The sequence below is a fragment of the Leptonotus elevatus genome, chromosome 19, assembly GCF_054856555.1.
Source record: "Leptonotus elevatus isolate MCC_2025b chromosome 19, RoL_Lele_1.0, whole genome shotgun sequence".
Lineage (NCBI taxonomy): Eukaryota > Metazoa > Chordata > Actinopteri > Syngnathiformes > Syngnathidae > Leptonotus > Leptonotus elevatus.
In genome coordinates, this window is record NC_141257.1 from 15189071 (window position 1) to 15212782 (window position 23712).

The following is a 23712-nucleotide window of genomic DNA, read 5'->3' on the forward strand; positions in this document are numbered from 1 at the left end:
CAACGACCAATCACAGCTCACCTGTCTTCTGAAGCTGAACTGTGATTGGTTGTTACTTGAGACCTGAGCAACTGTGATGTCATTTTCAGTCGACAGCAAGTGGCAAAATGGCCACCCCCTGAGATGGATAAAAACAGCTGGATTTGGCTGCTTAACTCATATTAACATATTAACTAACACAACATAAACCAGAATACCATATTTAGACTAGTGGGACGGCATAGAATATATTATTGTGAGAAAAAATTGGAGGTTGACTTCCTCTTTAACAGTGCATTACAAATCAATTGTGATTAACATTAATGTAGCAATTTAATAAACCGTTGAATATTTTTCAAACCAAAACATGACATTAAAATAATCTGATGATGAATTTCACTCATAAGTAGTATCTTTATGATTTGGATTCATATTCAGATGACTTTATTGATCCCTAAAAGGGCAATTCCCCCAGTGACAACCAGTCCACAGCAGAGTATAAGAGATACTGCAACAAGCTCTTTTTGTCAGTGTATCAGCCAGGAATATGAATATTGCCAAAACTTAGCTACATTCTAATGCTAATTGCTGCAAAACGGAAACAGATCCAAATATACTTTTCTTTTCCCTGAAGAATGAAGAGACTCTAATATTTTCCTTTGGTAGGTTCCATGTTTTTATAGTAATATAACACAATATTCTGTGAGCCTTGCAAAATCAGTCAAAATCCAGTAAAACAGCCGGGAGAGAAGGGGGTTGTTTCAGTGAAAATGGCTGGGAGTGAATTAGTTAATATTGAATTATATTCATTAATGAGACACACTGCTCAGGTTAATAATTTCTCACAGTAATTAGATATGCAAGCATTATTTTTTACAAATCGCTACTAGTGTTTACATTTTGAAATGGTCACTTCTATAACAAGCATAGAAAATCACAATTTCTCATCCCTGCTAAGCTATTTTTAGAACAGGCCCATGGGCTACTCATGTAGTCCCTGGGGTCTACCTGGTGCCGGCGGGCAAAAACCCACTAGTAAGGAGAGAAAAATCAACCTAAATGTGTGTTGAGTCATCATCATCCGTGTGATGTCAAAATTCCAGTATCTCTTGAGACTTTAGTTTAGTGAGCATCTAAAGGATTAACTATGTAGGTATATTTAGCTTTTGCTTTGTGTGCATGTGTGCGTGAGTGTGTCTTTTGATGCCATCACAGAAGGGTACCGGTGATAGCGCAGCTGAGAAATATAATTGAACCATAAAACTGATGAGCAACATGGAAAAGCAGCGGAAAGCCTCTCTCCTGCCTGCTCAATACTTTAGTGCTAATAATAAAACAGGAATTGAAAGCACAATGAAAAGTGAGCTGTGTTTAATCTTCAAGACAAGCGCTTGTGTTTTTGTTTTCCTTATACAAATTGCTATCTTCCCTGGCAGCACATGTTCCCGCAGATGATGGGAAAGTTAGCAATTTTCAAAAATATATATATATATTTTTTGTTTTATATGTTAAAACTTTCAATAAAAACCTGACAGAAGTACTCAACTCACTTTTCTATTTAAATGTTTAAAATAGGGACGTTCAAATATCTATACCAAGGGTCCATTTCACAAAGCATGTTTAACAAACACTGAGACTAAATCTGAACAGCGAGTTCACATAAACTGAGAGAGAAAACTGCGTTTTCGGTTCCAGATTTGAGGTAGTTTTGTCAACGCAGAGTAGTTTCACCACCACAGCGGACTTTACGAATGAGGAAATGAAATGTTGTGTGTGGCTGAAGGAGGCGGGGACAGAGAAAACCTTGAGGTTTATTGTGAAAAAACTGCAACTGACCAGGTTAGCTTCATGGACACTGTTACTACGATAACTGATCAAGAGCTTAAATTACCTATTTTTATGAAACAGGCTAGCCTCCCAAAAATCACCCTTAAAAAGCTGGGTTTTTAAAATTATTTTTATCTGTACCCATGTATAAAACGGTCCCCTGATTTGCTGACATCCTTTATTATACTGGCCAACATTTGAATGATCTGAGTAATTCTGGGCTGTTGAGTCCGAAAATGACATCTATTTCTTTGAATTGGCTCTAGTTTGAGAGAGAGATTGCTTTTTTGACAACAAAAAGGCTTGTCGTTTATTCTCTAATAAAAGTGAAGCAAGATGTTGTTTACTGCTAATATTGCCTAATTCTCAGATTTTCCCCGTGAGATTTTAGATAAATCTGTCTACTTTAGTTTATCTGTCCACTTGTATTTTTTAAGAAATGTATTAAAGCACAATTACTATAAATAAATAAATAAATAAAAATACAGTGTATTTATACTGTTATACTGTATATATATATATAGCGCGCAATTCTTGAATCGATTCGATATGCGGCCGAATCGATTTTTAAACATCAATTCTTTATGGGAATATTCAACAAACCGTGTTACTCAGGGTTAGGATTCACACATTAAGCATGGAAGAATGTTATATTAATAGAACATTAAGCCTTAATATTTGATTTCAGTACTGTTCAAACATGAAACAGACTGCAACTTCTTTGTTAAATGCAGTGGCTCAGTTATAAGCCTGAATTTTCAGATAAAAAAAATACATTTTCATACAAATCTTACAGTGTACATGTACAAGTTTACTGTTTAGTATTTTCTAAATTTGAGTAAAAAAAAAAATCACAATAATCAATTTATAGATTTGCATCGGGATTAATCGGTATCGAATCGAATCGTGATCTATGAATCGTGATACGAATCGATTCGCCAGGTACTAGGCAATTCACACCTCTAATATATATATATATATATATATATATATATATATATATATATATATATATATATATATATATATACGCGTGTATGGGCCCCACAATGTAGCAAAGACAAAGGCGGGCGCACACACACACACACACACACACAAGTTTGTTTTACTTTCTTTGCGGGGCCATCTCGTTGACATAATGCATTTCCTAGCCCCTTCCCCCAACCCCAACCATCAAAAATGATTGCCTACCCCTATTCCTTACCCTAACCTCTGCCATAACCTAATTCAAACCTACATTTTAAAACCAAGTCTTAACCCTGAAAAAGAGGTCTAAACTCTGTGAAATCCTGAAATGTTGGCCCCACTATGTCACAAAAACAAGACCACGAACACACACGTACCCCCCCCCCCCCACACACACACACGCACGCGCACACGCACACACACACACACACACACACACACACACACACACACACAAACAAAAAAAGAGAGCAATGATGATGACATGTTGACTCAGGAAAGCTGCCGAATGAATAATACTGAACTCTCAAAAAAATAAAAAATATAATGAATAAATAAATAAAAAAGAATGACGTCAACTGAAATATCTCCCCATAGATTTTGATGGATGAAACAAAGTGATGTCAGTAAACAGCACATTTGAGTGAGCCTGGTTCGTTCAAAAGTGATCAGGCTGTGTCAGGACGTCAGCATCAATGTGTGTAGAGACATTTTTGTCTCTGAAACTGCCGGTGAAAAGTAATCAGACGGCTCTCTCAACTTGTGGCTTGCGCTGGAGATGCTAACTCTGGAGTCTGTGCTCGATGCTGACAAAAGGCGTTGTGTAATACAATGTCGGCGTAAAAAAAAGCAGGTTTCTTAGCGTCCTTAATTAGCAATTGAACTTGATTTCAACACAAAGTTTTGTTGTTGACGTAACATCGGTGGCAAAAGTTTGTGGTCAAGCTGCATCACGCTGCCGCAACTTCAAATTAAAAGCGACCAAGGCACGGATTTCAGTGTATTACTGCATTTGGAAATATTTCATTTTGAAGTTGGCCTCACCAGTGGCTGCATGATCTGTCATGATAGCATGAACAATTGTTGCTGCTTTTAGTTTGACTAGTTTTGCTGACGGTCTTTACACATGAACAATTTCTGGAAACGAGGTAGTTAATGTACTTACATTTGTAACACTAGTCAATAATCATTAAATATCATGTTGGAATTTAAATAGGCCTTTTTCTATAACATTTGGGTACTGGTAAATGTCTATAAATTGTTTTAAAATATATATATATATAATTCTGTGTATAGTATCGTGGGATGATTTTTGATAATTTTATATGGGGAACATTGTTTTTACGGTAGTTTTTTTATTAAAATGAACTATCATTGTTTTTGAAGGATTTTGAGTATCAAAAGTACTAGTGGTATCGTACATGGTATTGGTGACAAATTAAGAGTTGAGAACTTGTACTGGTATCAGTCTGAAAAAAGTGGTATAGAATATTTCTATGTTATGCTAATTTAGCATTTTATTTGTTTCCAGGCTGTACAACAGCATTGAATTGTAACAGAAATAGTGTAGTACAGTGAATGCTGTTTAAGATCCATGCTTTTCCCCCCTGAACAATTTGTAAGGATCTATTTAATAATTTAGTTGATTACTTAGAGTACAACACTGCAGTCGGGGTGTGGATTAGCCCTGTAATGCCTTTGCCTCTGTTTAAACATTAAAACAAAAATCGACCTACCCCTGAGCCCAGTGATTAAAGATTTATCCTGTAAACAAACCTTAATTTGTTTCACCTGAATTATGTGCTAGTACCAGACCAAATTTTTAATTAATAAAAAACTGGGAGTCATTAGCTAGCAAGAAACTTTCCTGCAACTCCAGTTGTCACATTGACTTGACACCAAAAACTATGTTGTAAATTCTGGATTTTCAGTGCCTTACTTTAATTCCAATTGTCTCACAAATGCAGGCTTTCACTTGCTTTCACATTGCCAAGAATGAACAAATCTTAGTAGTATATTATACCCCTAATGTGTTTTATACCTAACATATGACTTGAGGATGCTGAATAAGCTCTAATGTCAACATAGGACTCAGGATTTCCCTCATCGCCATGGGACCCAAAGCTGATGATAAAACCAACCATATAAATGTCTATATAAAGCCCCGTCTCCATGGCAACTGTGCGAATGCTGTGCATTCGCTTGAAAGGAAATGCAGTGTTTGAGAGAAGTTAAAAGTGTACCTGGCAGACAACAGGGAAATGCTTCCTGCGGACATGAAGGCCATCAATGCCCAGAGGGAAGATGGCAGCTAGAGCCATCATGCATCCTACTGCAGTCATGTTGTTCAGGTATGGTTGAGAATTCTGAATATACCTGCGGACAGAACAAAAATGATATTCATCTGATCATAAAACGTTGACTAATTATTGCTGACACACAAACACAAGGTTCCTCTCCGTCATTGTACTATTGAGGCCCCTGTGACGCAGCCTTGTATTATTAAGAATTGTTAACAATCATCATAGCAACCCCCAGATACCATGAAAATATAATCTTGGACCTGTGAATAGAGAAGAAATCAGAGCATTCTAATGGGCACCAAGTAGTTAACCCTATAAAGTGTGACCATGAAATATATGAGAGAAAATTTGGATTATTTGTAAATAGAGCATTTATTGGTCTTTTTGAATAAACAAACAAACAGAAATTTGGAAAATCAACTTCCACCTATGACTTTTGATTTGTGTCAGATTTGATACATCCGGTTTTTACAATGCTTTAAATTTGTACATTTATTACTGTCAAAAATATAATAATAATAAACAGACATATCAAACATATTATAGTATTTCCAAAAATCAGAAAGAACATTTCCTACTATTAACTCATTCACTGCCATTGACGGCTATAGATGTCCAAAAATCATTTGAACTATTTCTATTAGTTTAATGTCTAAAATTCATTTGACCTATTTCTATTAGTTTAACATTTTTCCACTTTTGTTAACAAGAGTATAAAAACCTAAAAAAATAAATTATTGTAATCTTTTGTGCTTTGTCATCATGGTTAATGTAAACAGAACAATGACTCTCATTTTAGCTTCTTCTTCTTTTTCTTTTTTTTCCACCATTCAAAGCCTAGTGGGAAATACATTGCCCCTTTAATTGCATATTATTCCACTATGTTCATTCCACTGACTGTGATTCTTCTTGGTGCTGAGTAAGTAGCTCAGAGTGGGGCTTTAAAGCTTTGTTTCCTGAAAACAAGTACCAGGTAAAAGTTGAAAATGACACCCCAAAGAGCAGTAAGTGTCAACCCAAACAGTAGAAATCAAATAGGGCAGCTAAAAAAAAGAGCAAAGTATGTGATCCACCAAAACAATTGGAGCTTGAACCGTTTCACATAAAATTAAACATAAAACAACACAATCCCTTAATAAACAATGCCCATCAAATATTTAAAGATTTTCAGCAAATTACCATGAGCAATAAAGGCACTTAAATAACATGCTAAATCTTGATATATCTCTGTCTAAATGAACCTGCATCTGCCCTGCCTTCCTGCTGTTTAAAATTGGGCAGGTAGAAGACAGGAGTGCAGCATCCAACAGGGAACAAGTATTCTCATGCGTACAGAGTGATGTATGCTGAATGGCAAAACAACAGAAGGTAAAACGTCGACCTCACGCAGAGCTGGTAAAAGTACTCACTCTGTACTGGAGGAGAAGTGAAAATATTTGTGTAAAAGTACTAAAGTAAAAAGAAGTAGTGACTGAAATGTACTGGAAAAGTAGTCAGTCAGTCAGTCAGCCAATCTGTCTGTCTGTCTATCGAGCGAGCTATCTATCAACTGTAGCTAGGTAACTAGCTAGCATCGCTGCTGTCTCCAAGATCTCAGTCTAAGATCTCAAGTTGACTTTATGTTTCTCTATTTATATCTTATTTACGTAACGTTTAAAAAAACCCCAACGTATTTTGACAAAGAAAGGAGGAATTACAGATTAAATTTTTCAAACAATAGAAAAGTAAATACGGAAATAAGGTAGCCTACCTGAAAAACATTCATGAGTACAGTAATAAGCATTTGTACTCCATTACTCCCCACTACAGACCTCAATAGCAACCTGTATCCGGTTGTTCAAAACTCTGCTATACGTTTTAACCACTAGTTTTGTAAACGTAACCAACTGTTAATATTAATGGCACCGTTATGTTGTTCAAAACTTGGTTAACTCGCAGTTAATTTGACGTTAAAATTAACACACCTCGTTAAAGAATTAAAGTCAGGAACCCAGTTGCCAGCAGGATCGAGCAGACTACATCAAACGACACCTAAATCACAAACTCCTCAAGATTCACCTCCAATGGGCACCAAGGGTTAATATTCGGATTCACTGCATGCCAGTGGGTTAATTCTATAGGTGCTGTCTCCCCCCTGGCTAGGCGTGGGCGGCTCTGCCCCTCTGTTGGCTGCTGGGTGGCTGCTGCGTCTTGGCTGTTCCCTGGGTCTCTTGGGGGGTGCTGCGTTGCAGGGCTCTCCCTGGTGTCCGGGACGGCACCGCCCCGGTGCGGTCCGTCGCTCCGGGCCCGGTGACGCGGTTCGGGGCCTGTGGGCCGCCGGGGTGTCCCATGGTTCCCTCTCCTGTCCCTCTTCCTCCCCCTTGCTGCCTCTCCCTCCTCGCCTCTCCCCGCCCGTCCTCCGCCTCCCTGTACCTTCTCCCTCGTCACCCTTCATCCTCCTCTCCCCCTCTCTCTGCGGCCCTGCCGCTGCTCCTTGCCCTTCTTGTCGTCTCCTTCCCCCGTCCCTTTCCCCGTCTCTTCCCCCTCCCCTGTCCGCCGTCCTCCCCCTCCCCTGGGCCGGGGGCTCCATCCGTAGCCCGGGTCTTGGGGCTCCGGGGGCCGGGCGTGGGTGTTGTGCCCGCCCCGCTCCGGTGGACCACCTGGCACCTCGGGCGGGCCCCAGTATCCGGGGTGCGAGCCCTATCGCCCCGTGGGTGGGGTTTTGGTGGGCGGGTGCGCCTCTTGCCCCCGCCCGGTTGGGGAGGGCCCCGCTGGTCGCTCCTCTTAACTCACTGCACTAGTTTTGCACAATACACTTTGTTTATAGACATATAGGGCACATAACACACTTCGGTGGGGGGGGGGGGGTGCCATCAGTTGGGGCAGACCGCAGTATAGAGCAGTGGTGGATGGGGGGGCGGGGGTTCCTTGGGGGGAGCGGGGGCTGTGAGCCGGTGGGGTGCCTGGCGGGCCTGCAGTGCACCGTCCTGCTGCGTTGGGTTGGGTGAAGGGGGCGCTCCTGCTCCTGGGTTTGCTCTCCGGCCGGTGGCTCCTGCGGGGGCTCGGGGGTTGCCTGGGGGGCCCTGAGGTGTTGCGCTTGCTCTGTCCTGGTGGGGGTCAAAACTCAGACACAATCTGATTCTTCTTCTGGTCGTTGAATCAGTGGAGGCTGGTGTCTGTGGATCTCACTCTGCTTCGTCTGTTCTTCCTTCCTTTCCTCAGTCTCTCCTTTGGTCTCTTGAGGTCTCCCTGATGTGTTGGAATTTAGATGTTTCTGGGGTTGGTGAAGGACTCTGGTTGGTGGCCCGGTGGGTGGTGGGTGGTGTCTGGTCGGTGCTGAATTTCACTTTCCTTTCTTTTCTTTGGTCCTTCCTCGGGTCTCCTGACGGCCTCACGACTCTGGCTGGATTCTGAAGTGTTCGGTTTAGGTGAACAGTATGGGATTTTTAATAGGTTTTAGGTGAACTAATGCATACACACTCACACGCACGCACACACGCACATGCACATACACACCCACATACAAAATAAGAATATATAAAAAATAAATAAAAATAAAAATAAAAAGAGCAATGATGATGACATGTCAAATCGGTAAAGTTACCGAATGAACTGAGCTATCCAGGAAAATAAATAAATAAAATAAAATAAAAAGTAACACACCTCCAAGGATCGACACCATCCTACTTTATTTATATTGTCAGAATCTTTTGTAAAGTTGGGAAAAAAACATAAATTTCATCGATTTTTTTTCAATTTATAAGACATGATTGTGATCTATTTGAACAGTTGAATGACATTACAAAATGAAGACAAAAACAAATACAGAGAGTCCTCGAGTTACGGCCGAGTTCCGTTCTTACGCTGACGATATAACCCGAATATCAACTTAAGTCAGATTTCACCATTAAAGTCGATATTTACATCAAAATACTTTGTACAGTAATTTAAAAAAACACATTTGCAAGACCCAGAGGATCTGGAACCAACATTTTGTGTTTCCGCACGGACATTCATTGCTGAAGGACGGCAGAGCAGAGCTAATTCAAACTTAATCAGGGAATGTAACGCGCCTGATGACGAGCTGACCGGCTGATGGACGTTCGTTGCTGGAGGTAACAACAACACAACTTTAAATAACTTTAAAATGGCGTGATTACTGTGGGAAATTAACGAAAAAGAAGATGCTACAGACGAGGCACGGACGAGGCACGTACGATGTAACTCGAAGACTCCCTGTAATGGAAAGAGGTAAACATGGCGTCTATGAAGCAAACGTAAAATGATGAGATTTTCTCAGTAACTGGAACAGTCAAAAATTTGATTCAATTATATATAATAACACAGATGTGAAATAGACATAAGCACACAACATGTAAAATATCTGTCAAAAAAATATCCAGCTTTTTTTTTGTGCAAACCTGGAAGTAAACAAAATGAGGAATTGTGGGATAAATTCATGCTAACCAGTGACGTTAACCACACAGTTAACTTTGACGGTGGCGTTAACTAACAAGGTAACTAACCAAGTTTTGAATACTGCATATTTAACGGTTGGTTAACTAACGGTGGGTTAAGAATTTAACCACCAGTGGTTAGAGGTTAACCTATGATTAAAATAACAGAGAATTGAACAACCAGGCATCAGTATATAAAATGTGCTTCATGGTCATCAAAAGTACTGCATGTACCTGACACTGCTGTTGTAGATATTGAAAGTAAGGCAGATGATGCCCAGCAGGATTCCCAAACCAGAAAACACAGACATGGACACAAATAGCTTCTGGGAGAGGTAGCGAAACTCCTCGATGACCATTGTCTGGTCTGCAGGGGGTCCAGAGCCTATAAAGGGAAAGACAAGAACAATGAGAATGTAGAGGTTGGAGCAAGGGAATGGGCTCCTGATGTATGTGTCATATCAAGGAACACACTTGGAACAGAAAATGGTTCACCCGAATGACAAACTCCTGAGCAATAGGCTCAGCATTGTGTACAGTGCAACCTCGATTTAACAGATCCATAACCAAAAACTCTGGAGTTAACGGAGAGAAAATAGTGCCCAGTCCACTTTAAAACACCCCTGCTAAAGTTTCTGCTACGCTAAATAAACCAGTTAATTCCAGAATTGGTGGCAGTTCAACACAGGGCCAGTAAATGCACTGGTCACATGCTTTCGGCCCAGCTCTTATCATAAACAAACTTACAGTAGACTAGAGCAAGCTAAAGTATGCGCAAATGTGGCTATAGTAGCAGTAATGCACAGTTGTGCCATTAATTTCACTTCAGCTCTAATATGAATGCTACACAGACCATATACTTGAAGTAACGACAAGTTACATTGTGCGTGCATTTATGTAATGTTAGTACTCATACCTCACATATGGTTTTGATTTTGTAATGTCATGCCTCATTTTGAGGCACACTGAAGTTTTCACTGAATCATTTCTCATTTGAATTATTTGGTCTGCTTCTAGTTTTATATGTCTACAACTACCAGCACACTTTGTTAAGTAAACCTCCACAGGGTACAATTCAAGAGCTGCACAAAATCTTCCATCAGTCTTGATAGACACAGCCAGCGAGCAATTTATTTTGACATGTTTATTACTATGGTTGCAGATTGCCAAAGAGGAGTGAAGGATCTGGTGCTTCTCCCCTATGACACAACAAAAAAAATTGTAAAAAAATACATTCATTAACACAAATTAATCTCTCTTTTAGAAAAGGTCAATGAAAACACAACTTTTATCATTGGCAATGTATTGCCAATTGCTGGCATTGGGTGGAATCCTCACATCACCAAAACCATCACTGTTCAGGCAACAACAACAAAAAAAGAGAGGTGGACATTCCACCAACATTGTAAAAATTGACAAACTAAGCATTGACGGAAGGGGGTTCCTGTCTCTCAATATTCCGTTAATTGTCAATTCGTCACCAAAATGGGACATCTGTCATTGACGGATATGCCAAATTTATTAACTGATGTCCATGTCTTTTGATGTTGACTGCAGATTACTGCCACTGGGACTGCACAATAGCCAGAATAAAGATGACTCTAAGTCTAATGTCCCTAAAGCTGTGTTCCAATCATGTTATGCAGTAAGCATGCTGCAAATGACCACCACCTGCATTATATCACAATGTAACAGCAAGTACAGTGCAATTTGAGCAACAATCACTTTAAAGAACTAAGTAGCCTCTCAAAATCACTGACTTTCACATCATGACAGCTAAGGAACATGGCTGGGAGGTCTTTGTTTGCTGTGCGGTCCACAGTCATGGTTTCATTAAGTGAAATGCATGAAATGTACACAATCTTGCTTAAAACATACATGGTGTAGGCAGGAACAAAGTAAAAAATTGTGGTTAAAATGGTTAAGTATTAAGAGATTTTCTGTCATTTTGCTTTTTATGCAAATTGATGTTGGTGATAATCGCTGTTATTGGCTATTAGACAGGAAATGCAAATCAGTTGACACTTTTGTTTCCCCTCCTGTAACCTGCCAGAGCACATCTTTTTTTCTTCATATTTCATTAAGAAAAAACATCAAAACACAAATCAAAGTTCAGTTAATTGTCATTATCTTTACTATATAGTGTGCTGAGAGTAGTTAAATAGGAACTAATGGTAGATATCCGGTGGGACACATTATTAAGAGGTCAGACTCTCCTATGTTACTGGTCTGAACGTGGCATGTTAATAAAGGCTCAGTCAAAAGACTACAAGTACAATCCGACTTATTCATGTACGCTAGCTCAATGGATATAGTACACATGAAGACAAAGGTTCCAGGTGAATTCAACGAACAAATTGAACTAATAAACGAGCACATCACTCTTATTTAATGGGGCGTAATGCTGTTTGTCCGATTAGAGTTGCCGTAGCGTGATGTCATCGGCCAGGGGAGATCTTCGCCCAGAGGAGAAATGATTTGCATTTGCGAGATGACAGCCAATCAGTCATCTCCATTTTACACACTGCAATTGATGGCACATCAATTGAAACCATGTCTACAAAGCACAATAGCTCTTACTTCGTCACAATTATAAAACCTGCATTTTAGTTAGATATGCTCCTGCTTGTGTTTTTAATATGTTTGGAATTTTATTTAATGAAACCATGACGGTAATTGGTCTCACAAACAATGACTTTGAAAGCATGTTATACAATATGCTCTTTCTACAATTAGGTGTCAGTAATGCCTAATGCATGGGATTCCATGCGAGACTGATGTTAAGATTAGGTTTAAAAAAAAAAAAAGAAGAAGAGGGCATTCTGTCAATATTGACGGAAGGTTCGTCAATCCGCAAATAGATGCCGTGGCAGATGCCTGTTTCGTTGAGGGAATGACGAATGACGGATTGACAATGACGATAGGGTGTCCTGACAGTTGACAATTGCTGAATGACAGATGCTCAAAATTCATTGACGTGCTTGCCTCTGTAAAAATAAACTAGATGTTCCTTTAGCCATTAACATTGCATCGTCAGAGAGCAAGCCGTAAACACTTTAGATTGGTCAACAATTTGTTAAAAAAGTTGACCTATATAGAGATTGACCATTAGTATAGATTAATTGAAAAAATATTAAATTGACCAAATTTGGACATAGGAGGTTTCTGCCCAAAAGTGATGACATTTAGTTACAGTAAAGCAAGGCATTGAGACACTTTTGAGTCGTATTATTTTATCACCCTTAGCGTATCTGTATCTATTATATTTGTTGCCATATTTGTGTTTAATCTTCTGCGCCTCTATCTGGTGTATAAGCTAATTTGCCTAATTTCTCAGCACTGCTTTGCATTAACACATTTAACCTGATGAAACAAAAGCTGCTCAGAGCTGCATTTAAACCTGAAAAATGCAGGCTCATTTTGAATTTAGAGACAACATGAATATTCAAAACATCAAACAATCAACATGAAAAGGAAGTTTAACTTTAAATGCAGAGGACTTTGAAACATCTCACCTATGCAGTTTTGATGAAAAGTGTTGATGGTATATAGTGATAATAAACAGTATGAATCATACGATACTGTTCATTCTAAGACAATATGTAATTTTAGACAATTTGATAAAAAAAATGGACTGATGTAACATTAGGAGCAATACATTTGATTGAAGTATCCGTTAGAACATACTTCAAAATATAGATAAGTATTAAATCTCAAATATAGTCAAGCTTTTACTGCACTTTATAACATACTGTATATCCTTAAAAAAGGGGTTTTATTTTAATAAACAAACTCACTGTAAAGCCCTTTTCACACTGCACATGCTCAGTGTAAAAGTATATTTGTGCTGACGTAGCAGCCTACCAGAAAGTAAATATAGAGATTTTGCAGCTGGTTAGACTGCCCCTCGACAAGTTGTATCTTTTACTGTTGCAGAAAAAAGCCCAGACTTTGTTCCTTTTAAAGTTAGAATGTGAACATGTTCACCACTAGATGTCGCTAGATAATAGAATGCAGCCGAATCGTGTGCATTTCAAAGCTTCGCAAACCTACTACCAATTAATATTTGCCATGAGCAAGCTAGTATCTCGGCGAGCAACGTCGACTTGATAGCCGGCAAGAACCCTTGCCAGCGACGCCGAAAGACTGTGCGAGCCAGAGTTAGCCGGAGCAGCTAACAAGAGCGGCTAGCGTGAGTGCAGCTAACAAGAGCGGCTAGCGGGAGTTAGCCAGAGTGAAGAGGGCAACACGTGACGGGAGCCAGAATCACGGGACTCAGTAAAAAAAAAAATGCATGCAAAATTGCAGCAAAGACCGCGAAAAGTGAACCACGTTATAGCGAGGGAACACTGTATACAATATTAAATAATCATAAGTATAACTTTGATGTCCTGTTTTTTGAATGATCTTGCCTCTAAAGCTTGAGTGAATTTGACAATTTTGACGTTCGGTTGCTAGTTAGCTTTAGCCTAGCCCATTATAGTCTTACGTTTGAGCGTACATAGGAAATATTTGTTTTGGAGACATTTTTCTGGGGGGTGAAAGTGTCCACACTGTGTAATCCCATTGAAGACATTGAAGACATCACTCCACTTTGTGGATTCATCACACACGATTCACACATACGATCTATGGGCACATCACGTCACTATTTTGCTTGTTGGACGTCCACAGCTTGTTGGAACTCTGTTTGGTCTAATATTAAAGAAGCTGACAAAAGTTTTGAGGATCGATTTGACAATGGAGGTCAATGGAGCTTTGAGCCGCATGTCGGAGCTGTGGGCGTTTGAGGGCATGGTTTGGCCGTGGTTTGCGAATGGTCAATTGTAAACACAGCCGCAGATGTAGATAACTTTTGTAACCATGCTTGAGTGCTTTGGTACTGAAAAGGATATAAATAAAGCCTCTAATTTGAGCAAGCTTGTGTAATTTTTACTTTCATGCTGTTGAAATCGTTAGACAAAGAAGCATGTTGCCAGTTGAACAAGCCAAAAACAGTGTTAAGATTACATCTTACTATGGTTTGGAGTTAAGGATACTAATAAAAAAAGGTAGCACCATGACATCTGGGTTGACAAGATCCCTTCAGACTTCAGAGTGTTTTTAGTCTAAAGAGTGTCTAGGACTGCAAGTCTTTCACCTTGGCCATGGCTTTCTCACTCAAGCACATCTTTCAGTGTTTATTCTGGTCAGGGATCAGATAAATGCCAGAAAATCCCAACCCAGCCTGGAGGTATTTTACCTTGGCAGACTGACTGCGTGACAACACAGGACACAAAAAGACTTTCCTCTCTTTTGATTTTCTTCAACCTGAAATCTGTCATGTAGGCAAATTCCAGTCTGCCAGTAAAGCTTGTTGAATGCCTCTTGGATGCTTCATAGATATGTGTACTGTATATGATATTAGCATCTGAAGATCAAGGACTATAAATAGGATGTACTGTACTCTGACACAAAGACAGTGCGGAGGTACTGATAAATAAACACTATACACACACAGGTTTTCATGTAGGATGAGGAGGCAGATGTCAACAGTGGTTGTGGGTTGGTCTGCGAGGGCTGGCTCACACCCACTCTGAAACTGCCCTTTTTGTGGATCAACTTCAGTTACTAAAATAAAAGTACTACTCATTGGACCGAATTGGACTGAATAAGACCATTATTGAATTCAATCTATTCACATTACATTTTCCCATAGAATTTCATATTTTCTAATCCCGTGCCTTAAAAGTCTTTGGTTCGGTCATTAAAGATTTTTCACAGACATGCTTTGCTGGTGCAACTCCCGGTCACTCCACACAGTGCTTTCCTCTTCCACGAAGCTTTACCTAAAATGATTCAGACTTTTAGAGTCACTTTTCATCTGATGTTAGTGGCTTCATCTTCTGGTAGCTCTCGTAGGCAAAACTGCATGGCCAAGGCAGTCTGAACATCAGGCCTGCGTCATGGCTCTTGGTCTTCTAATCGACTCTACGTGCCAGCCTCCTTGTGCTAAAAATATAGATTAGGTCATGGCTGCAACTCATCGCAGATTAAAGAGAATCATCAGACTGAGACGCACCTTTGCCAGCTTCATCCAGGATTTGGTAGAACGGCTTTGAGCAAGGGATTTGAAGTGCTCATCGTGCATTTGGTTGAGATATATGTGCATTTTCTGAACACATACATGAGTGTGCACATTCCATTGAAACTTGCTGATGGTCCTCATGGTGATAGCAAAAATCAACTATTTCCATCTTTGCTGATGGACTTCTCGAAACTCAGTGGCTTTCTTTACGAGGTCTTGATTGTTGAGTGCGACACAACACACTGAACTTTTAAGAGCTAGTTTGCTTAAACCAGAATATGTCTAAGTTTGTTGGCTAGTGTTGGAATAATCAACTTCCCTTCCTCACTGTCAGACCCAAAAGTTGCCTTCAGAGCTCTGGTCATTGGCATCGAGGCTACACTGTAAATCTATGAGGTCTTCCTCTTTTCCTCTTTTTTTTTTCAAGGAGGTGACCTTTGGTAAGTGGTAAATGGACTGCTCTTTATCTAGCGCTTTATCTACACCATATGGTGCCCAAAGCGCTTTACAATGCCTCACATTCACCCATTCACACACCAGAGGTTGACTGCAGCCATGCAGGGCGCTGCCAGGTCCACTGGGAGCAAATTGGGGTTCAGTGTCTTGCTAAAGCACACTTCGACATGTTTACCAGGGGTGAGGATCGAACCCACAACCTCACAGATGGGAGATGACCACTACCACTGAGCCATGCCGCCCCTTTCTTGCATTCAAAATCATTCTGCCCTTTTCTCTCACTTTGCGTGGCACATGTTTTTTATTATTATTATTACTGTATTATTATTATTATTATTATTATTATGATCATTATATTATTATTATTATTATCATTATTGCTATTATTATTTATCTATTTATTCATTGGATTCCACCTTTAGACATCAACAATGACCTACATTTTTTACAATATTTGTGATTGGGTCATGATTCATAGCACTGATGACCCCCACACGCCCCCCCCCCCCCCCAAATTTGCCTACTCATGCCCATTTCTGTCATCTGAAATAAGGGGTGTCACTTGACCTTCGAAAATATGCTGCAAGATGCAGCTACATTTGAATATATGTACACTCTTTTTAAAATGTTTGTGTATTCTTGGGCTAACACTAGCTAGCTAACCTTATGCGGAACAATTTTTTTGCCTTCTAACCCGGGACATGACTGTGGAAACAGTTCTATCATTTTGTGCCTTCAGACTAAGTTCACTGCAATGGAAAAGATAACAAGGACGACAAGAAAACAAAATGTTAACTTGTAAGAAATTGAATATAAGCCAGTAAGTACACTTGTTACCTGTGCATGAGTGTGGGAGAGTAAGAAAGAAAATTGTGTGTGTGTGTGTATGTGAATATCAGTGCACAGGTTTAAACTAAAACCTCTCCCTGCCCTTGATGGTGCGATCAGGATATATGTTACCATGGCGACAAGCCCCATAATGGTTACCACGGCAAAATGAGAGTGAGGCACTGATGCAGCAGTGGTTGCCACGGAGAGAAGAGAGGAGATTGTGAGCAAATACAGTGAGGTGAGACAGAGGAGGAGCCAAGATATGAGAAGGGTTAGACAGACACAAACAGATATTAGAAAAGGACAGATTGTACAGAGCGAGAGCGCAATAAGAGCAAACACACCCACGCAATATTGTTGGTACTATTTGTTCTGTTAAAGAAAACCCACAATGGTCACTGAAATAACTTCAAGTAAAATATATTGTTGAAAAACATTACTGAAATTTACACTCAAAAAGTCCTCAGTGTCTTCTGGATATTTGTTGTCACCACTGTGGCTGAACAGAGAGATGGGCATCTTTAAAAGGACGTCAGGGTGACTGGCTGCCACACAACAAATACTGGGTAACTGGCTCTTCCTCTGTCCGAAAGCATCTGTTGACCTGCCGTCCAGATGGTCCAGGCAGACAGGCTGGAGGGTGCATGACCACATAGTAAATGACGTTCAACACAAAAATCTCTAGAGGTCGGAGCATCCTTTGGCTCCCCCCAGGTTTATCACAGCAGAGGGAAAGGTTGCTTGGCTGACCTTGCTCGATGGTGGCTTGGTTACAAAAATTTTTTTCTAGCACACAGCCTGTGATGCAGTCATGACCAAAGTCAGGCCTGCAGGCCATTTGTACTTCTAAAGGATAGCATTGAAGTTATTGAAGCCATAGACTTATTTTAACAATCCAACTATCTGTTCCAATACATTTGCTCACCTGAAATTTAGGTGCTTCGTTCCAAATAATGCTATCTTCTAAGTTAACTAGTAATTAGCTTTCCAGGTGATGCTTTAACTAAAGACCCTGTCAAGTGAAAAAAAGAGTCACTACAGAGACAAGTGTTGTTAACAAGCCTGACAGCTAGCCACCAGCTAGCATAATAAACAGTTAACTTTCCCTGAAGCATCACTGTTATGTAGACCGCGCACACAGTGAGGCGGTGGCGAATGGACTCTGCGCAAAATCTTGCATACACAATTTTCTTTTTTTTTACCCCCTACAGCCTTTGCGATCGACTTGGGGGAAGTCCGTGATCTACCTGTCACGGTAGCAACACAGTGCACTCCGACTCCCATTTGTCCCGCAATAAAAAAACTGAAATTTTCATGAATTTATAATTTATAATGATTGTGCTTTTTGGTTTTTATTTCCGGAAAGCCAATGTATCATGTTTTTTTTGAACAGATGTTTATTTATGAATAATTCATCAACATGAGATTAAATGTAATAATTTCGTTTAACTAACAATACCTCAATTGTCATTGAAGTTAAGAGTTTTTAAGTGCTTTATGTGTTTTAAAATACAGACTAACTTGAAACCATGAATAATAATAAAAATATTTCTTCAACTTGTGCTTTCCAATCACAGATGTGGAAGACACTGAATAAAGTATAATTTATAGTTTCCCTGTCTATTTAACATACATTCTCCACATTTGTTGGCGCCACATATTTTGTGTGTTCAGGGAAGCTGAAATGACACAAGCACTCACTTTGCCTCCATACTGATTAGGAAACACATTTTCATTCCTCAAAGTCAAGGTCATGGGGACCAATGCCATTACCTCCAAGATTGCTATTCTCTTGTTATGTTTGGACTGCCAACGAGCATCTTCTATTCATTACATCACTTCCACTGTCATGAACTGCACATTTCACTGCATGTTTAATTAGTAAATGGAACATAATATTTGTTATGTAGCATGTTGCTTAACTGTGGCTCTCATTTGGATAGCTGCTGTGATAGGTTAAGGATCATAAACACTAGCACGCGATAAAGCCCGGCTGATTGATGAACATTCACAATGCAATTTGAATGTAGAGCGCTGGAGGCTGAGGGAGGGAAATAAACGAGGAAGGGTTGAGGACTTAGTGGAAGGGCTGGTAAGGGTGCAGGGTCAGATAAAAGAGGAGATTAGAAGGTAGAAGGAGGGCGAGAGACAGTGATAAAGAGGGAAAAAAGGGGGGCAAAAGGAAGATGAATATCGCTCACCAATCCATTTGTCATTCCCATACCAGGACAGATTGCCTTTAGTGCTGTCGTAGTATCCAATCTTCTTATAGCTTCCTCCTGTGAGGGAAAGAGAGTAGAGACTTGAGAGCTACTATAACTGTCTAACTTGCATTTTAATATCACACGGTCTGTCCAACTCAATACCTCATTGCTCAGCCTGACTCGTTATTGTTTACCTTCTGATCAAATACAGTCCACCCCCAAACAGCTTGACAGTTATAGATACAATAATTTACTATTTACTGTAGGCTACACTGGAGTCGACTAATCAATGTGTCGATGACGATTATAGGTCGACTAGTCGCCAATTGCGTGTTTGGATTTGATGCATTGCATTGTGGAATTAGTCCCTTTGGGGGGGGGGGGGGGGGGAAACTCAGTATGAGCTCAGAACGGGGCACGGCAGGCCCACCCGGTACCCCACTGGCACTTGGCCCACCCAGCAACCCACCGACCCTTGGCCACCGCCACGAAATCCCCCCACAACCCTATTTTCAAATTTAATAAAAGCACAAATGCTATCTATGCCTGCCTATCTGAAAAAGGCGGCGTGGCTCAGTCGTAGAGTGGTTGTCTCCCGAGCGTGGTTTTGATACCAGGCCAGTGTAATGTCAAAGTATCCTTGAGCAAGATACTGAACCCCCAGTTGCTCCTAATGCTGTGTCATCAGTAGTCTAAATGTAAAGTGCTTTGAGGGCCTTGTAAGTTACCATTTACCAGAGTAAAGTGGAGCTTGAAAAAGGTGAAAACTCCATGTCATCACGCAATGCTGTCCTATAAAAAAACAGTCAATATACTGTAGAGTTTGCTTACACAATGAAACATACACAAGCCCTGGTCGATCAATAACATCAAAGTGAATGATTAGTGTAGTAGTGTTTCTCTTTCTCTATATTGTAGCCAGGAGCAACCCTGCCTCTTCACCTTAGACAAGCCATTTCATTTTCTGCTCTTAAATCTTGAAACACTCTTCACTGGCTTTTAAATTATTTACTTTTTATTGTCTTATTTATTTATAATATTTTTGAAATAGGTGTTTTACCCTTGTTTATATTGGTTTGATATTGGTCTTATAATCCTGGTATTTTTTTTCTAGCTACATGTATTCCTTACTGTTTTTTACATTTTCTTTTGTTTGCGTTATGCTGTTTTAAGCACTTCGGTCAATTGTGTTGTTCTAAAAGCGCTCTACGAAGAAAGCTGGATTGGATCAGATCAATAACTGTTTATTGGCTATGCACCACAGTCATTTTCAGGGGCCGTACTCAAACCTTTTCTTAAAAAAGTTACTCTTGACCCAGATGCCTTAGCTTAGCCTATTGATATTCAATCTTTCTTTAGAAAGCAGGTGTCAAACAATTGCATGATTTTCTGCAAAATTTTATTTTGAGGACTTGCAGTCAGGATTTAGAATACATTATCGTACTGCGAGTGACTAATATATCCTCATTCTTTCTGACAAAAGCTGCTTGAAGTTCCTTATAGTGCTTTGGACAATTCGACCTCCTGCATGGACTCAAGCAAATCGGTTTGTCCTTCAACCATGTCAAGAACTTTGCGCCTCTGTCGTATCAATTTTAAAGGGAGTGAAACGAGCAAATTAAGTCACTTTTGTTGATGCAAAACGGCTGATTCAAAATACCAAAACAAAGCCTTGCCCGCCCCTACGCAGATTTAGATCATGCGTTGCGCCAGACTTTCGAAAGTCACGAAAATAGAGCCCAGAGTTGGTGGATTGGCCACACTCTGTTAACCACATGGATTTGTAAGCACAACAATTATTGTTTAGGGAGCGGGGTGGGGTGGTGATTGTGAAGAACAGGTCTTTGCAACTGGTTTAATTTTCAACAACAAAGATAGATCTAAAGGAATTATAAATCCACCAGGATTGTAGTTTTTGGAACATAACCCACGATAAATGAGGGCGAACTGTATTCATGAAGACCACGGAAAATGTATGATGTCACACATATATTAAAAAAACAATCTTTGGGAAAAAAAATGCACCTACATCATTAATGGTGTAATCAACATAGCTTTATGTTAATGCAGGTATCCGTAAACATCCTCATCCCTCCTACAATCCCTCTATCTATTTTTTCTTTCTCCTATGCCCTCTTTCCCTCTTCTCTATCCCTCATCCCATACCAACGATTTAAGACAGATGGCCTTACCAATTTGAGTACAATCCTTACGAGGATGTTGGTCCAACTGATTTATCCACATTTGGAAATAAAATATTCATATAAGAAAATAAACAAAATAAAGAACAAGCTATTCCAGCGTAATAAAAGAAAAACGACCTCACTTTGACATGCATCGTAATACAGGAGTGTCATTTCCTGCTTTATAGTCTGTTTTTTCATCTTTTTCCCTTAACGCCCTTTTCTGAGATTGATCCTTCTTTTAGATTACATTTCGGAAAAAGCTAGAGAAAGTCAAACACATGCAGAGTTAATCCTTTCAAGCAAAGGCCTCTTGCCAGAGGTCATTAAGGTTATGGATTATTTGGTTATTTTTTTTTAAATCCAAAATGATGTGGAAATTGCAGTTTTGTCTTTTTTAATGACAACTAACTGACAGTCACAGTCAAAGTTAGCAATACAAAATATACATTTAAATTAACATTGCATTGCAACTCTGCTTTAAAGATAAATAAGAATGAATTTAACTTACTTAACAGTGATGGAAATACTTTTTTATTTTTTTTAAAGCTAGGCTTTTTGTTCTTTGACAGCTCTCTCCCTGCTGTCGTGTGGCTTTCAGCAAGTAATACTGTAGGTTTAATGACATTTGTTCTTTGTTTGAATAGACGTGACAATAGCAGCAAGCTGTTTGTAATGATGACCGACAGTTTGCCCAGAAGCTCCGTAAACTGCCAGCCACTTTTGCCTTCAATATAAAAGGCTTAATGCAATGTTAATACTTAAAAAGAGAAGCACAGCATGCAATTTAATTAATAGATACTTTTAATGGATTATTGGAGCAGCAAGAATGTGTGTTGTGTTTAATTAAAGCACTGAGTTAAGATTTGACATATTTGGATTATAAAGGAAGGCAACATCCATGTAGTTGTTGAAGTACAACATGGTTTAATGTGACGTATGTAAATTAAAGTTGGTTGAAGTTCAAGTCACCAACAATTGTGCCAGCGAAAGCTTTGTTGTCTCTCCTCAAAGATTAGCCTTAAAGGGAGGAAGTCAACCCTTTTTTTGACAATAATATGTTCTATGCAGCCCAACTGGTTTAAATATGGCATTCTGGTTAATATTGCGTTAGTGGAATATGAGTTAAGCAGCAAAATCCAGTCGTTTGTACCCATCTCACGGGGCGGCCATTTTGTCCCTTGCTGTCGACTGAAAATGACATCAATGTTGCTCAGGTCTCAGGTAACAACCAATCACAGCTCAGCTTCAGAAAACAGTTGAGCTGTGATTGGTCATTGCCTGAGCACTGAGTAACATTAGGTGCATTTCCATTACCCTCAGTTTTGCGCAAAAGGCAAGTTGCGCATAAGCAAGCTGGTAATGGAAACACGTGATTTTTGAAACAACTCTCAAACATAGCAAAAAAGTTTTTACTCTCTCATTAGGTGGTTTTTGAGACGTGTCGAAATAGAAGTATTTCGCAAAAGTGTAATGGAAACACTTTTTTGCGCATTCCCTGTAGTCATATGACCCCCGCCGGGTCACGGAGGAAAGGAAGTAGGAAGTACGGGGCCACTCGCTTTCGTGTCGGAGCTGCCTCCGGAGGGGATAACAAGTCTTCTTAAGCACAAAGCGATTCAGCTATGGAGCCAATATGCCGCTGTTCAATACACGTCCCATATCGTTGCATGAGAAAAGGCTGTTACCGGGATCCAGGTGGGGGAGTGGTACCGTCACTTGCCTACAAGGCAGGTTGGCGTGGGTTCGCTTCCCTGCCTGGGAGACCATGTTTGTATGTGTGAGTGTTTGTGTGAGTGAGTGAGTGAAAATAATAAAAATAACAAAAATAAAATGGCCGTTACCCCAGGCAATGAGCAATCGAGTGGCATACGGTGCACGTCCTTGTTGAAATCCATCCGTCCGCACCATGACATGTTATAAGCGCGCACACACACACACAACACCAACACCAAATGCCCGAATCCGCCCGATGAGGGGAGGGAGATATTAATATTAAAGTAATATTAAAAACTCCGGCGTCTGTCTTCCGTAAACATCATCATCCTGCGAGATGGGACACTATGTTGCAAAACGTTTTTCAATGGAAACACCGGCAAGTCGAAATGATACTTTATCGAAATAGTACAATATCGCTTTTATTTTTGCAAAAAACTGTAGTTGAAACGCATCTATTGATGTCATCTTCAGTTGACAGCAAATGGCAAAATGGCCGCTCCCTGACTTGGATAAAAATGGCTGGATTTTGCTTCATAACTCATATCCCACAAATGTAATATTAATCAGAATGTCATGTTTAGACTAGTGAGTTCACATATAAAATATTACTGTCAAGAAATGTTTAAGGTTGACTTCCACTTTATTGTTATTTTATTTTAAATACAACTAACTGAATGGACTCACATTTGTAGAAGAACAAACAGGAAATTTGAATGAAATTTGATCTAAAAAAGTATCCAG

The 23712-nt window shown here is 39.7% G+C and overlaps 1 protein-coding gene across 1 annotated transcript in view; it reads right to left on the reverse strand.

Annotated features, from left to right (window-relative positions):
- gabbr1b (gamma-aminobutyric acid (GABA) B receptor, 1b) overlaps positions 1 to 23712 on the reverse strand; it is a 299674-nt gene that overhangs the window by 37033 nt on the left and 238929 nt on the right. Inside the window, exons 15-17 of the mRNA XM_086062376.1 lie at positions 19067 to 19144; positions 9746 to 9896; positions 5016 to 5148 (exon numbers count right to left, since the gene is read on the reverse strand). Of these exons, the coding sequence (XP_085918502.1) occupies positions 5016 to 5148; positions 9746 to 9896; positions 19067 to 19144 (362 nt within the window). The remainder of the gene's footprint in view (positions 1 to 5015; positions 5149 to 9745; positions 9897 to 19066; positions 19145 to 23712) is intronic.